This window comes from Eriocheir sinensis, chromosome 44 (assembly GCF_024679095.1).
Source record: "Eriocheir sinensis breed Jianghai 21 chromosome 44, ASM2467909v1, whole genome shotgun sequence".
NCBI classification, from domain to species: Eukaryota; Metazoa; Arthropoda; class Malacostraca; order Decapoda; family Varunidae; genus Eriocheir; species Eriocheir sinensis.
Genome location: NC_066552.1, coordinates 13,228,171 through 13,245,422, shown reverse-complemented (window position 1 = coordinate 13,245,422; position 17,252 = coordinate 13,228,171). Strand labels below are relative to the sequence as shown.

Sequence of the window (17,252 nt, the reverse complement as noted above, 5' to 3'; positions counted from 1 at the left end):
GTTTCATCTCTTCAAGTGTTGCTGTAAAAGAATTGCGCGACGTTTTGATTTTAATATGCTACTTGGTTCTCGGGATAAAGAAAAAGGATGGAAGGAAGGGAAGGAAGGGATGGGAAGGTAAGGGAAGGAAGGGATGGGAAGGTAAGGGAAGGAAGGGATGGGAAGGTAAGGGAAGAGAAAACTGATTAACTGAATGTTGGAGAGAGAGAGAGAGAGAGAGAGAGAGAGAGAGAGGAATATATATTAAGGTAAGGTAAAGGAAGGGTAGGGAAGGGAAGGGAAGGGAGAAATGACTGACTCACTGAACATCGTAAAGAGAGAGAGAGAGAGAGAGAGAGAGAGAGAGAGATTGACGAATATATATTTAACTAACATGTATTTTTTCGTCCTTCAGAGCACACGAGTGGACCACTAGACACCACCACCAGGGGGCAACAGAGACCCTCAGTAATGACCCCAAAGTGACCCTGATCATCACCACCAACACCACTAGAACTGTCACCATCATCACCACCACCATCACCACCAGCTAGCAGCCACACCGTCATCTCCTAGCCCCTTCATCACCACTCCCGTCATCACCACCACCCCGTCAACATGGCTCTACAGATGAACGTGTCGGGCATTCGGCGGAACCTCAAGAACATCGCCCATAATTATACAGATGCGCAGGTAAAAGGGGTATGGGGTGGGGTCTCTCTGTCTATCTCTATCTCTGTCTCTAAAGGAAGGAAGGAAGGGTTACTGTCTCTCTCTTTAAAACATCGCCCATAATTATACAGATGCGCAGGTAAAAGGGGTATGGGGTGGGGTGGGGTCTCTCTGTCTCCTTCTATCTCTCTGTCTATCTCTATCTCTGTCTCTAAAGGAAGGAAGGAAGGGTTACTGTCTCTCTTTAAAACATCGCCCATAGTTATACAGATGCGCAGGTGAGGGGGGACTGGGGTGCTGTCTCTCTCTCTCTCTCTCTCTCTCTCTCTCTCTCTCTCTCTCTCTCTCTCTTTCTCTCTCTCTCTCTTAACCTAACCTAACCTAACTTTATTCTCTTCCTTCTAATTCTACCTTGTTTTCCTCCTCTTATTCTCTTTTCTACCTCCTCTTCTCATCCTCTACCCTTCCCTCCTCCTCTCTTCTATTTCTCTCTCTTTCTCTCTCTCTCTCTTTTCATCTTCTACTGCCCCAATCCCTTATGCAAGAGTTAACCAGCATCTTCATTCTTTCATCCCTATACTGTCCAAATCCCCTATGCAAGAGTTAACCAGCATCTTCATTCCTTCATCCCTATACTGTCCCAATCCCCTATGCAAGAGTTAACCAGCATCTTCATTCCTTCATCCCTAAACTGTCCTGATCCCTTATGCAAGAGTTAACCAGCATCTGCAATCTCTCATCCCTTATGCAAGAGTTAACCAGCATCTTCAATCTTTCTTCCCCCCTACAAATCCCCAATGCAAGAGTTAACCAGCATCTTCAATCCTTCATCCCTATACTGTCCCAATCCCTTATGCAAGAGTTAACCAGCATTCAATCTCCATCCCTTATGCAAGAGTTAACCAGCATCTTCAGTCTTTCTTCCCCCCTACAAATCCCTTATGCAAGAGTTAACCAGCACCTATATTCCTTCATCCCTATACTATCCCAATCCCTTATGCAAGAGTTAACCAGCATTCAATCTCCATCCCTTATGCAAGAGTTAACCCATCTCTTCAATCTTTTCCCCCCCCTACAAATCCCCAAAAGAGTTAACCAATCTTCAATCCTTCATCCCTATACTGTCCCAATCCCTTATGCAAGAGTTAACCAGCATCTTCAGTCTTTCTTCCCCCCTACAAATCCCTTATGCAAGAGTTAACCAGCACCTATATTCCTTCATCCCTATACTGTCCCAATCCCTTATGCAAGAGTTAACCAGCATCCACTCTCTCATCCCCTCAGATCAAGGTTCGCGAGGCCACCAGCAATGATCCGTGGGGGCCTTCGTCCACCCTCATGTCGGAGGTGGCGGACCTGACCTATAATGTGGTGGCCTTCACAGAGATTATGCAGATGATTTGGAAGCGCCTCAACGACCACGGGAGGAACTGGCGGCATGTCTACAAGGCCCTCGTGCTGCTGGAATACCTCATCAAGACTGGGAGTGAGAAGGTGAGGAGGGAAGGAGGGAGGAAAGAGTTGGGAAGGAAAGGGAAAAGGATGGAGGGAAGGGAAGAGTTTGAAGATGGGATTGGTGTACCTCATCAAGACTGGGAGTGAGAAGGTGAGGGAGGGAAGGAGGGAGGGAAGGAAGGGAGAAATGAATGAATGAAGGAATGGATGGGAAGGGAGAGCGTGAGGGGGGGAGGGAAGGAGAGCAGGGAGGGAGAAAGGAAGGGACTGAGGAAAGGGATGGGATGGGATGGGAAGAGTGTGAAGATGAGGGAGGGAAGGGAAGAGAAGGGAAGGGAGAAATGACTGACTAACTAACTCACTGATTGGCTGAATGAAGGGAAGGGAAGGGAAGATAAGGAAAGGGAAGAGAAGGGAAGGGAGAAATGACTGTCTAACTAACTGACTGATTGGCTGAATGAAGGGAAGGGAAGGGAAGATAAGGTAAGATAAGGAAAGGGAAGAGAAGGGAAGGGAGAAATGACTGACTAACTAACTGACTGATTGGCTGAATGAAGGGAAGGGAAGGGAAGGGAAGGTAAGATAAGGAAAGGGAAGAGAAGGGAAGGGAGAAATGACTGACTAACTAACTGACTGATTGGCTGAATGAAGGGAAGGGAAGGGAAGGTAAGATAAGATAAGGAAAGGGAAGAGAAGGGAAGGGAGAAATGACTGACTAACTAACTGACTGATTGGCTGAATGAAGGGAAGGGAAGGGAAGAGAAGGGAAGGGAGAAATGACTGACTAACTAACTGACTGATTGGCTGAATGAAGGGAAGGGAAGGGAAGATAAGGAAAGGGAAGAGAAGGGAAGGGAGAAATGACTGACTAACTAACTGACTGATTGGCTGAATGAAGGGAAGGGAAGGGAAGATAAGGGAAGGGAAGAGAAGGGAAGGGAGAAATGACTGTCTAACTAACTGACTGATTGGCTGAATGAAGGGAAGGGAAGGGAAGATAAGGAAAGGGAAGAGAAGGGAAGGGAGAAATGACTGACTAACTAACTGACTGATTGGCTGAATGAAGGGAAGGGAAGGGAAGATAAGGAAAGGGAAGAGAAGGGAAGGGAGAAATGACTGACTAACTAACTGACTGATTGGCTGAATGAAGGGAAGGGAAGGGAAGATAAGGAAAGGGAAGAGGAGGGAAGGGAGAAATGACTGACTAACTGACTGATTGGCTGAATGAAGGGAAGGGAAGGTAAGATAAGGTAAGATAAGGAAAGGGAAGAGAAGGGAAGGGAGAAATGACTGACTGACTGAGTGAATATGTAAAGAAAAGAAGGAAGGAAGGAAAAGAAAGAAAGGAAGTTGGCAATAGTTGATGTAGGCAGCGGAAATTAAAAAAAGAAATCACCACCACTATCACCACCACCATCATCACCTTCTCGCCACAGGTTGCCGACCAGTGCAAGGAGAACATCTTTGCCATCGAAACCCTGAAGGACTTCCAGTACATCGAGGAGAACAAGGACCAGGGCATGAACGTCAGGGAGAAGGCAAGGGCTCTCGTCACCCTACTGAAGGTAAGGGAGAGAGGGAGGGAGGGATACAGGGAGGTTATGTTAGGTTAAGTTTAGGGTATCTTCAAACACATGTTAGCCAGCACCTTATGGCATAAATCAACTAAGAATGACCTCACTTTGTTGTATAGGAAGTCTCATTAGTAAGGAAGCATATATGAGTTTCCTGAGTCAAGACCTATATTGTTTGTTTTGGTTTTGTTAGGTTAAGTTTAGGGTATCTTCAAACACATGATAGCCAGAACCTTATGGTATAAATCAACTAAGAATGACTTCACTTTGTTGTATAGGAAGTCTCATTAGTAAGGAAGCATATATGAGTTTTCTGAGTCAAGACCTATATTGTTTGTTTTGGTTTTGTTAGGTTATGTTAGGTTAAGTTTAGGGTATCTTCAAACACATGATAGCCAGCACCTTATGGTATAAATCAACTAAGAATGACCTCACTTTGTTGTATAGGAAGTCTCATTAGTAAGGAAGCATATATGAGTTTCCTGAGTCAAGACCTATATTGTTTGTTTTGGTTTTGTTAGGTCATGTTAGGTTAAGTTTAGGGTATCTTCAAACACATGATAGCCAGCACCTTATGGTATAAATCAACTAAGAATGACCTCACTTTGTTGTATAGGAAGTCTCATTAGTAAGGAAGCATATATGAGTTTTCTGAGTCAAGACCTATATTGTTTGTTTTGGTTTTGTTAGGTTAAGTTTAGGGTATCTTCAAACACATGATAGCCAGCACCTTATGGTATAAATCAATGTTGAATACCCTCACTTAGGATGAAGAATGACTGCGTAATGATCGTGTTAGCTTGAGTTACTACTTAGGGAGTAAATATCAAAAGTAAACTCCGGTATGTTGTAATTTCCATCATGTAGTCAATTTATAGTAGAAGGAGAACTAATATTCTTTCCATTTTTTCATCCAGGACGAGGAGCGACTGCGTAACGAGCGTGTCCGCGCTCTCAAGGCCAAGGAGAGATTCGCACAGAGTGTCTCGGGCATTGGCAGTGACAGCGTAAGTTTGCAGACCTCCATTCTCTCGTTCACTGTCTCCCTGTCTCTCCATAACTTCTCTGGCATTTAACAGCCATGATTTACTTCTTCTAACACGACTTTTTTGGTCCAGTTTCTTGCTCTCCTTCCAACAGTGAGATCAAGAGGCTAAACCAGATGAGGTTCTCAAATCTTTTTTTCAGTGTTGGCACCCTGAACTTATATAAACCCTTTTGTGGCACCCCTTTGTCCCCCCCGCCCGTCCTACTCACATGAATTAACTTCTTATACACAATCGTAGCTGTTTAAATTACTTTAGTTAACGAATTCAAATTATTATCCATACTCAGACCAAAATTAACATATGGTACAGTACATGCCCAAACAGAACTCATCATTCGAATTAGATTAACAAAAACAAAGAAAAAAAAGAATGATTCAAAATTCATGATGATCTTCTGGCACCCTTAGGCACTGTCCGTGGCACCCAGTTTGAGAACCTCTGGGCTTAACCTATTCTGTTGATGTATTTTTGATTTCCCAGCATCAGATTATGGGTTCAAGGCTTGTCTGTGAATCCCATGATGTGTTTCAATGCTCCTACAGTCATTTAGCATCAGATTATGGGTTCAAGGCTTGTCTGTGAATCCCATGATGTGTTTCAATGCTCTTACAGTCATTTAGCATCAGATTATGGGTTCAAGGCTTGTCTGTGAATCCCATGATGTGTTTCAATGCTCCTACAGTCATTTAGCATCAGATTATGGGTTCAAGGCTTGTCTGTGAATCCCATGATGTGTTTCAATGCTCCTACAGTCATTTAGCATCAGATTATGGGATTGAAATGCTTGTTTGTGATTCCAAGGCTTTCAAATACTGCCAACTCTATATTTGAGGAAACACTTATTCAACACTGATTTGAATGGTATTGGATTCCACTCCTAGTCCTATACAGCAGGAGGCTTTTTTTTCTTGTACAGTCGTCTCTCAAATAGTGTGGTTTCCAATAGTTCAGTTTTGGTTTTATGTGGATTTTCTATGACGATTTTTTAGGATTTTTAAATTTCCCGACAAGCAGGAAATTTAAAAATCTTAAAACATCTTCTATGACAAGCCATATAAAACCGAGGCCAAGCTATGGGAAACCGTGCTATTTGAGGGATGACTGAACTTTCTTACCTGTATGGCCTAATATAAAGCAATGTCTTGGTATACTTAGATCAATAACACCACGACTATACATTATTTTTGTCCTCTCACTGTGTTAACTTGTATTGGTTCCAGAGTTGCCAAATTTTCGCACTCAAAACATCGCATTTATCAGTTCCAGGGCCCAAAGCTTTCTTACCCACACAGATAACGAAATACCAGTTAAAGTTCTCGTTAAAAGCATTACCTATTGGCGTTTGTTTGCGATGGCTGTGACTCAGAACCAGAAAATGCGATGTGCTGAGTGTCTGAATACGATTAAGGGGATATTACACTGGGCATATTTTCCGTGGATCTTCAGTCAAACCACGATTTCCGCTAGCGTGGTTCTCAATTGTTTGTTGTTATTGCTGGTGATGAGGATGGTGAGTAATACCATCGTCCTTCAGTGAAATCTACCGTAGCTTTGGAAGATCGTGGACACGTCAGAAAACCACGCAAATATGAGAACCACGCCAGCGGAAATCGTGGTTTGACTGAAGGTCCACGGAAAATTTGCCCAGTGTAATAGTCCCTTAATTTGGTAACCCTGATTGGTTCTAACCTGTTTTCCTGGCCTGGGTCTTGTGGCTCCCTAATCACGGCTCTGCAGGCACCACCACCACCACCACCACCTTTGTTTGTTATGATTTACATGTTCTTCTTGCCCTTGTTGATCTGTCTTGTTGGGGACCTGCAGCACCCCACCGCTGGCAAGCCCCAGGCTGTGATGCCACAGCCTGGTGGAGGGACAATGCTCAGGGTTAGCATGTGGTCAGTTTAGTTCAGGTTATGTTAGGTTACATCAAGGCAGGTAACGTTAAGTTTGTTCGTTACCCAGTTTGTGTTAGAAGGGATAAGGGCACAGGTCACAAGGCTAGGTCTGTATGTGAGGACTCCAACAGTATCACTAACTCCACTGGTACAGGTTATATAATGGCAACACAACTCACAAGTTTGACATTTGAAATGTTCGAAACATTGAGTAATAGCCATGTAAATACAGTAGCATTAGTTAACAGCTTTGAAGGCCAGCCTTCAGGCTTTTCAGTTTTGAAGGCAAAAGCTTTGTAGAATATAGGCATTTTAATGACAATGTTCAAGAGGTCAGGTCTGTAAGACCTGACTTCTTCAACCTAGCAAATGCCAAGGGCAGTCCAGGGTGTTGTGAGGGCAGGTCTGTAAGCTAGGAGCAGGAGCGCCCAGCCCGGGTGTCTCCTTACCAGTGTTGCGGGGCTGCTTGGGGGCTGACGGCTGTCATTACCCCACAGAGACAGGACCGTCACCAAGCCGAGGAGCTGACGATCATGTGTGACGGAGATAAGGTTGGATTCCCTCTCCCTCTACCCCACTCCTCCCTCCCCCCCTCCCCTCCCCCCTTTGCTCCCAGCTCCCCACAGTCCCCATTGAGTCCCATCATGCCAGGCTGCTGATGACAGAGTTGAGCGCTTTACCAGTACATTGTTATTATCACTATTGTTTGAGCCAGCAGCAGCAGGCAGTGAACCTTGCAGAGTACAGACTGGCTTTAGAGCACCATACTACAGACAGTTCAGCGCTTTACTATTACCATTACCATCATTATTTGTGCTCGGATTCCACCATGCAGAATATCCTGTGGCTGTAGAGAGAGCGTACATATGTGCTTCTTTGCTGGAGGTCATGACTAAGTATATGATGATTTAGCTGTTCACTAGACACTGTTGAGCGACCTGTGATGTTCCGCCAGGCAGGGTCAGCTTAAGGTTCTGCTATTTCTTCCTCTTATTTATTACATTTATTATATTTATTCTGTTTTTATTTATTTATTTTTTGGTGCGGTTATGAATGCTATGTGAAGGTGGTTGAGGGGAGGCATGAGGAGGAGGAGGAGGAGGAGGAGGAGGAAGGGATGGTTTCTTTCTCTCTCTCTCTCTCTCTCTCTCTCTCTCTCTCTCTCTCTCTCTCTCTCTCTCTCTCTCTCTCTCTCTCTCTCTCTCTCTCTCTCTCTCTCTCTCTCTCTCTCTCTCTCTCTCTCTCTCTCTCTCTCTCTCTCTCTCTCTCTCTCTCTCTCTCTCTCTCTCTCTCTCTCTCTCTCTCTCTCTGTCTTTTTTTTCAAGCTTATCTTTTTTTTCAAGCTTTAACATTTATTTTCTATGCTTTATTATTTTCTTTATTTTTCTTTCCTTTCTTCTTTACTTCTTCTTCTTTCCTTCTCCTTACTTCCTCTCTTCTTCTTTTTCCCTTCTTCTCTCTCTTCTCTTCCTTTCTCTTCCTCTCCCTGTTTCTCTCCTTCTTCTCTTCTCCTCTCTCTCTTCTTTTCTCTCTCTTTTCTCCTCTCTTTTCTCTTCCTCTCCCTGTTTCTCTCATTCTTCTCTCTCTTCTCCTCTTCCTGTCTCTTCCTCTTCCCTGTTTCTCTCTCCTTCTTTTCTCTTCTCTCTTCTCTCTCCCTTCTTCTCTCTCTTCTCCTCTTCCTGTCTCTTCCTCTCCCCTGTTTCTCTCTCCTTCCCTCTTAATCACTTCTCCTTTCTCTTCTCCCTTCTCTCTCTCCCTCCCTCTGGTGGCTCAGGTGTAAGGCTGGTAATTTACCTTACCTTACCTTACCTTACCTTACCTTACCTTACCTTAGCTACCCACACAGGAGTACTTGTTGTCACCTTGGTTCTGATTCCATTATGATTTAGCTTGGATTACATTGACTATGCTTGGGATGGTTCTCGACCCTCCTCGGACTAAGCCTTGAAGTGTTCCGAGATTTGACGGGCCTGTGACTCTGTTTTGGTCTCGGAGGAAAGTTTGGAAGATTAAGATTGTTTCCCTTTGCAAGATTTTGGTTAAGTCAACTTCATGGCATAAATTTAATGGTATGTTTCCTCATTGGTTTTACATAATTAAGGCTTTTCCATTCGAAAGCAAAACATAATGCTGGATAATCTTGAAAATCGCTGTAAACACTGAATAATGACTTAACAAAACAGTTTTTTAACCCGGTAGCTGCGGGGATCATGTTTCTTAAAGGCGAGAAAAATGAGAAAAATCATCGCTCACACAAACCATTTCATAATATATATCAATGCATTTGTGATCAGTTTATGCATCATCTATTTTTGGGGGGTTTATATCATGGCAAAAATGTGGCCCGTCGCTGGTCCACGGTAAAGCCACAAATTTGGCCCGTCGCTGCTAGCGGGTTAATGCTATTGAACATCACAAAAGAAATTTAATGATATAATGCCTCCACATTCTTCAAAATATCACTGGTTTTACATAATTAAAGCCTTTTCCACTTGAGAATTAGACATACTGATTGATTTTCTAATGTCACTCTTGAAATAAACTGAATTAACGAGGAACCTGAACTAAGACTTGACAAAACTCGATTTCCTAGTGTTTTCGAAGCTCCCAAAATAGATATATCAACATACTCAAATAAACCGAATGCGTAATTGAACTGAATAAAATAAATTGAGACGAGACAAGACTAAATTTCCCAACATTTACGATGTCAAAAGTCCACACGTGATATATCGTCACACCCGAGAGATAATTAGACATACTGATTGATTTTCTAATGTTACTCTTGAAATAAACTGAATTAACGAGGAACATGAACTAAACTTGACAAAACTCGATTTCCTAATGTTTTCGAAGCTCACAAAATAGATATATCAACATACTCAAATAAACCGAATACGTCATTGAACTGAATAAAATAAATTAAGACGAGACAAGACTAAATTTAAAACGACGGCAAAAGTCCACACGTGATATATCGTCACACCCAAGAGATAATTAGACATACTGATTGATTTTCTAATGTCACTCTTGAAATAAACTGAATTAACGAGGAAACTGCACTAAGACTTGACAAAACTCGATTTCCTAAAGTTTTCGAAGCTCACAAAATAGATATATCAACATACTCAAATAAACCGAATACGTCATTGAACTGAATAAAATAAATTAAGACGAGACAAAACTAAATTTCCCAACATTTACGACGGCAAAAGTCCACACGTAATATATCATCACCCGAGAGATAATTAGACATATTGATTGATTTTCTAATGTTACTCTTGAAATAAACTGAATTAACGAGGAACCTGAACTAAGACTTGACAAAACTCGATTTCCTAAGGTTTTCGAAGCTCACAAAATAGATATATCAACATACTCAAATAAACCGAATACGTAATTGAACTGAATAAAATAAATTAAGACGAGACAAGACTAAATTTCCCAACATTTCATATTGATTGATTTTCTAATGTTACTCTTGAAATAAACTGAATTAACGAAGGTTTTCGAAGCTCACAAAATAGATATATCAACATACTCAAATAAACCGAATACGTAATTGAACTGAATAAAATAAATTAAGACGAGACAAGACTAAATTTCCCAACATTTACGACGGCAAAAGTCCACACGTGATATATCATCACCCGAGAGATAATTAGACATATTGATTGATTTTCTAATGTTACTCTTGAAATAAACTGAATTAACGAGGAACATGAACTTGACAAAACTCGATTTCCTAAGGTTTTCAAAGCTCACAAAATAGATATATCAACATACTCAAATAAACCGAATACGTAATTGAACTGAATAAAATAAATTAAGACGAGACAAGACTAAATTTCCCAACATTTACGACAGCAAAAGTCCACACGTAATATATCATCACCCGAGAGGAACAGTTCATTACGCTTGAGTCCGAGGAGCGGCCGGGTGGAGGTGGAGCAAGCAGGATCTGGCTGGCTAACCCTAACCATGTGTCACCTGTTATGTTGAACGCTCCTCTTCCCACTTTCCTTCGCAGGACATAAGCTCTCCCACTAGTCCTACTTACCACGATGTAAGTACCTGCTTTGCGTTGCCTTTCTCTCACTCACTCACTCAATCACTCACTCACTTGCTATCGTCGCTGCCAGCTGATTCGTCCCCTAAGCCCAGTGTCCTGATTTATCGAAGTTGATTTTGTTGTATTCGAAGGGAAGATAATTACTGAAACTGCAAATTGATTAGTAGAATAGATTGGCTAGGTTGATTTTGTTGTATTCAATGGGAAGATAGTTACTACTGGAACCATGAATTCATATTAGTTAGATAGGCAAGGTTGATTCTGTTGTCATTAATGAGAAAAAAAAAGGTTGCTTAAGTCATTGATTAAACTGAGCAGCAAGGCGGCTACTTTTGCTGTCTTTAATAAAACAAAAGTTACATACGACTGGGCATTCAAGTGCTTGCGTCCATTTCTGGGGCTTGGTAGGGACTGAGTTAAGTGAAAGGGGCTCAGTTTTGTATGGCAGAAATATAACAACACTTCCAGACTGCCGTAGAATCTAGATACAGACGATAGTTAAAACATCCATTATGCGTCGTAACTCTATTTATGCTAAGGTCCTAAGGTTGGTAGTGACTGGATATAGACCATAACAACACTTCCAGACTGCGAGAAATCTAGATACGATAGTTAAACATAAATCCATTATTAACGTAACTCTATTTATGGACTGGATATAGAATCTAGATACAGACGATAGTTAAAACATCCATTATGCGTCGTAACTCTATTTATGCTAAGGTCCTAAGGTTGGTAGTGACTGGATATAGACCATTCATTTTCGGGGAGCAACTCTTTAAATACTGCCACCGTCTAAGGATTAGCAAGGAGGTTACGTTTGCCGTCTTTAATAAAACAAAGGAATAGATATATACGACTGGGCGTTCATGTGTGTGCGTCCATTTCTGGGGCTTGGTAGGGACTGAGGTAAGTGGAGGGGGTTAGGAAAGGCTGGCTGGCAGTGGCTTTAGCATATCAGCTGTAATTTTGATATGCCTGAGTATGAGTCTCTCTCTCTGTCTCTCTGTCACTAAGTAGTTTTATAATGTTGCCGTCGTAATCAATCTGCTGAAGTCACTTTTTTCTGATTTTTGAGATGTTGTAAATAGGTTTCGTATTTGTAGTTTTCATAACATTGGCAAAAAAGGAAAAGGAATTCGTAAAAAGCAGTTTCATATTAATTTTTATACCATTGTCAGAAAAGTTAAGAAGGTGAAGTTTTGTACGCTGACTCCCTAGAATGACAACAACGACAACAACAACAACAACAACTCAACAGAAGGTGCGCCAGACGATTAAAAAAAAAAATAATAATAATAATAATAATCGCGACAAAAATTTGGAAATCACCGAAAAATGACTCAAGCAGATTGTTTACGAGGGTGACCATAAGTAATTGCTATAGTTCCCTTAGATTACTTAGCACCTCCTGTATATTCACTTTATTGTCTCTGTATATCCTTGAATACATCTAATTTATCATACATTAATTGGTAAGTATTAGTGGACCTGTTTCAATTATTTATCTTGTTTATATATTTCATTAAGTTTATGATCTCAGGTTTTTCCATAGATAACATTCATACTTTCTTGATAATTACCTGTTTCAATATTTATCTTGTTTATATATTTCATTAAGTTTAAGATCTCAGGTTTTCCTATAGATTACATTCATACTTTCTTGATAATTACTTATCTTTATATATTTCATTAAGTTTATGATCTCAGGTTTTTCCATAGATAACATTCATACTTTCTTGATAATTACTTTTTTCTCTATTGATGACCCTTAAATACATCTAATTTATCATATATATAAGTATCAGTGGACCTGTTTCAATATTTATCTTGTTTATATATTTCATTAAGTTTAAGATGTCATGTTTTCCTATAGATTACATTCATACTTTCTTGATAATTACTTTTTTCTCTATTGATGACCCTTAAATACATCTAATTTATCATATATATAAGTATCAGTGGACCTGTTTCAATTTTTTTTCTTGTTTATATATTTCATTAAGTTTAAGATCTCATGTTTTCCTATAGATTACATTCATACTTTCTTGATAATTACTTTTTTTTTCTATTAATGACCCTTATTTATGACACCACCACCACCACTACTACTACTACTACTACTACTACTACTACTACTACTACTACTACCACCACCAGCGCATACACCACCATAGCAACCTAACCTATCCCCTCAATTTCTAGACATATGTAACCACCACCAACCACTACACAACACATCACCACTCCACAACTCCATTTCACCACCACCACCACCACCACCATCGCAACCTAACCTATCCCCCTCCATTTCCAGACCTACGTAACCAGCACCAACCGGCCCTCGGAACGCAACTCCTTCGGCATCAAGGACGGCCCATCAGGTCTGGAGCCGCGTGAGTGACTATCCTGCCTGTGGGGGACAACCTTCTCGGAGGATAATTTTGGCTTCGTTTACCCTTATTAACCGACACCTCTAACCCCCCATCCTCGGCGGCACCTCACTTGCTCGCGTGGCTGAGTTGTGTTGGCGCTCGCGAATTTGTGGTTCTTTTGTAATTCATTCTTTCTGGTTTTGTTTATGATTTCTTTGTTTTTCTTTTGTTATTTCGTTTATACTGTTTGCTTGTTGCGTTTATACTTCTCTTCTTTGTTTGCGAATTCATCGGTTATGTTGTTTATGTTTTCTTTTCTTGTTTTGTTTATTTCTTCTTTTCTTATTTCGTTTATTTCTTCTTTGTTTATGTTGTTTATTTCTTCTTGTTTTGTTTATTTCTTCTTTTCTTATTTCGTTTATTTCTTCTTTGTTTATGTCGTTTATTTCTTCTTGTTTCCTTTATTTCTTCTTTTCTTATTTCATTTATTTCTTCTTTTCTTATTTCGTTTATTCCTTCTTTGTTTATGTTGTTTATTTCTTCTTTTCGTATTTCATTTATTTCTTCTATTATTTCGTTTATCGTCCGCTCAAACCTTTTTTTAAACCCTCTTTTAATTATCGGAGCAGCAGTATAGCAGGTCTTTTATTTCTATTTATTTCTCCACATCTATCTATCTATCCTTATCTGTATCTTTCCTTATTATTTGCCCTTGAGCTGTCGACTATTTTAGCTGTGAAAAAAAAAAGTATGGCGTGGTTCTGGCTTCTTGGTTTTGTTATAAGCTTATGTTTATGTGATTTTAGCGTTTATGGCTGTTTTTTTTGTTTTTTTTTTCAGTGTGTGCGTGTGTGTGCATGTGTGTGTGTGTGTGTGTGTGTGTGTGTGTGTGTGTGTTTACCTAACTATATATATACCTGTGTTTACCTAAGTGTGTGTGGCAGAGAGAAAACATGTACTTCAAGGTGTTATATCTGTGTGTCTAAGATAGAGAAAATGTGTGTTTGTGGGTCTTAAGATAGGAAAAAATGTGTGTGTGTGTGTGTGTATGACTCAGAGACATCATATCTATACGTCAGAACCTTCCCCTCAATTCCCCACCCCTTCTCACTCTACCCCATGCCCCTCAACCCCCCTTTGTCCCCCAGAGCTTGAGGCAGCCAGGCCACAGACAGTTGGCGAGGAGGAGCTACAGTTACAGCTCGCCCTGGCCATGAGCAAGGAGGAGGCAGAGCAGGAGGAACAGAAGAAGAGGTCCGATGATGTCCGGCTACAGATGGCCATCACACAGAGCGAGGAAGACTTCAAGTAGGTCGCATTTGGCTCTTAGTGGCACTCTATTTTATGCATGTGTTTAGCTATATAATTCTTTGTGATTGTTTTGGCGCGTGTTCTCAGACGTTTCAGGAGTCACACTCAGAGTTTTGATCAGGCTTTTGTAGAGGTTGTTGTGGGTGTTCCATGGGCAGTTTTAACATACCTGTGAAAAGAATGTGAAAAGTAAGGAATAGTATTGAAATATTTGCACATAATCTTGCCAGAAAAATATCAGTAACCTCTACGATAGTCTTTTGAAGCCATGAGAAACCTAACAACTTCTTTGATAGCCCTTTCAAATAATTCAGTAACTTCTACAAGTCTTTTCAAGTAAACTTTCCATGAAAACCTAACTTCTGCAAGAGGCTTCTGAAATTATCCGGTCTTAGAAATATTAATAACTTCTACGATAACCTTTTTCAATCCATAAAAATCCCAAGAACTTCCACGAGAGTCATTTCAAATAAACTTTCCATGAAAACCTAACTTCTGCAAGAGGCTTCTGAAATTATCCGGTCTTAGAAATATTAATAACTTCTACGATAACCTTTTTCAATCCATAAAAATCCCAAGAACTTCCTGGAGAGGCATTTCAAATAAGCTTTCCATGAAAACCTAACTTCTACCAAAGGCTTCTGAAATAATCCAGTCTTAGAAATATTAATAACTTATACGATAACCTTTTTCAATCCATAAAAATCCCAAGAACTTCCACGAGAGGCATTTCAAATAACCTTTCCATGAAAACCTAACTTCTACCAAAGGCTTTCAAAATAATCCAGTCTTAGAAATATTAATAACTTCTACGGTAGCCTTCTTCACGTCATATAAATCCTAAGAACTTCCTGGAGAGTCATTTCAAATAAACTTTCCATGAAAACCTAACTTCTACCAAAGGCTTTCAAAATAATCCAGTCTTAGAAATATTAATAACTTCTACGATAGCCTTCTTCACGTCATATAAATCCTAAGAACTTCCTTGAGAGTCATTTCAAATAAACTTTCCCATGTAAACCTAACTTCCACGAGAGCCATTTCAAACAATCCAGTCTTAGAAACATCACCAAACTCTACGACAACCTTTCCAAATAGCGCAATAAGATAACCCGGGCTTCCACGAGAGCCTCTTCAAATAACGCAGCTACAAAAATATACGTAAACAACTTCTATGATAGTTATTTCAAGGCGTAAGAATCCTAAAAATTTCCGCAAGAGTCGTTTGAAATGTTTGCTACGAGGCACGCTGGGACGTTTGAGAACACGTGCCTTGTCTTGTCTTGTCCCAGTCTGAGGTCGTAAAAGGTCATGGCAGTGGTAGTGTGATGAAGCCTCTCTCTCTCTTTTTCTTTTCTTTTTTTTGTTTTAATTATTTTTCTTTATTTTTTCTTCTTTTTCTGATCTGTTAATATTTTTTTCTACAGCCTCTCTCTTTTTTTCATCATCTCTCTCTCTCTCTCTCTCTCTCGTTTCCCATTCTCCTTTTTTAATCTCATTTACCTATTTTCTCTTCCTTTATCTGACCTCTTAATAATTCTTTCTGATGTTTTTGTCTTGGATTCATATTTATTTATTTCATTTATTTTACTTCCTTATTAATTCCTCCGTATGTTTTCCGTTGTAATATTTCGTGAACATTCTCTCTAATCTCCCCCTCTGGTGATGTGGCTTCCCTTAGTCTTGATAGCAGGCACGCTTGGCAGCCACACACACCATTACAAGTATTACTCATTGCAGGGATGACGAGAACCCGGGGAGTTTTAACCAAGATCTCATAAGGTAAAAGAAATCGTACTCAAAATTTAGAGGCTGTATTTGGCTTTCCCATTATCCCCCAGTATTTGTATTAGTATTTTAGAGCAATACAGTCGCCCCCTAAATAGTACGGTTTCCAATAGTGCGGTTTTGGTTCTATGTGGATTTTCTAAGAAGATTTTTTAGTAAGATCTTCTGTGACAATCCATATAAAACCCAAACCGAACTATTGGAAACCGTACTATTAGAGGGACGACTGAATTATCCCCATGGAGGTAGAATTGGTGGAGTCGATACGCCCCACTAATCCCACTCATTGAGGTGAAGCCAACGAACTGTCACATTTACGGCCAAAAGATGGGGGTGGGCGAGCCTGGCCGAGCCCATTACGAGGGAGCCTGACCTGACAACACCTGACACCTGGCCGTAAAAATGACTGCTCGGACAGATTCACTTAATTGGGCTGATGTTGACTTCACCAATTCTACCTCCATGATTATCCCACCTATTGACATGTATACACAAGTTTCCCTAAGGTCTTAAAAAAGTGATTAACTGAGATATGATAATGTGAAAAAACTTGTCAAAATTAAGATGTATTTGGCTTTACTTTTGTTCAACGGCTCAATATTTTCAAGCATTGTTATTCCTCTTTTTTTCACATATATTCACAACTCTCCATAGGGTCTAAAAACTAGCTCAAAATCAATATAGAAATGGATATACATGCTTTTATTTTGCTTCATTGTTCCATGGCTCCACATTTTAAACTTACTTTCATTCCACATATTCACACACACATATGACTCTACTCTCGCTCATCCTTGTGCTGTCCAAATCCCTTATGCAAGAGTTAACCAGCATATCCATTCTTTCATCCTTTCACTGGTAAACTCTGGAACAATCTTATCTATGCATATCTATACCTATCTATCAATTCACACACACATGACACTCTACTCTCACTCATCCTTATGCTGTCCAAATCCCTTATGCAAGAGTTAACCAGCATATCCATTCTTTCATCCTTCGCTGGTAAACTCTGGAAACAATCTTACCTATGCATATCCAAACCTATCTATCAATTTACATACACATGACACTCTACT

At 40.3% G+C, this 17,252-nt stretch overlaps 1 protein-coding gene and 1 long non-coding RNA gene across 34 annotated transcripts in view; both read left to right on the top strand.

Moving 5' to 3' along the window:
• Positions 1-17,252, top strand: part of LOC126980540 (epsin-2-like) — a 49,502-nt gene that overhangs the window by 10,481 nt on the left and 21,769 nt on the right. For 23 of the 32 annotated variants that reach the window (XR_007733320.1, XR_007733319.1, XR_007733318.1 and 20 more), the window contains exons 2-10: positions 395-672; positions 1,936-2,145; positions 3,543-3,671; positions 4,598-4,687; positions 7,125-7,178; positions 10,658-10,693; positions 13,017-13,095; positions 14,223-14,382; positions 16,126-16,167. Coding sequence is in view for 24 of the 32 variants with exons in the window: in XM_050830561.1 (XP_050686518.1) it covers positions 598-672; positions 1,936-2,145; positions 3,543-3,671; positions 4,598-4,687; positions 7,125-7,178; positions 10,658-10,693; positions 13,017-13,095; positions 14,223-14,382; positions 16,126-16,167 (875 nt within the window). In the remaining 8 variants the exon portion in view is untranslated. The remainder of the gene's footprint in view (positions 1-394; positions 673-1,935; positions 2,146-3,542; positions 3,672-4,597; positions 4,688-7,124; positions 7,179-10,657; positions 10,694-13,016; positions 13,096-14,222; positions 14,383-16,125; positions 16,168-17,252) is intronic. The other 9 variants (XM_050830564.1, XM_050830555.1, XM_050830553.1 and 6 more) reach the window with 8 other exon arrangements.
• Positions 9,180-10,263, top strand: LOC126980549 (uncharacterized). 2 transcript variants are annotated; one of them, XR_007733334.1, is made up of 2 exons: positions 9,180-9,473; positions 10,133-10,263. It is a non-coding gene; the product is annotated as an uncharacterized LOC126980549 (long non-coding RNA). The 2 variants fall into 2 exon arrangements; XR_007733335.1 differs by lacking the exon at positions 9,180-9,473 and adding an exon at positions 9,583-9,970.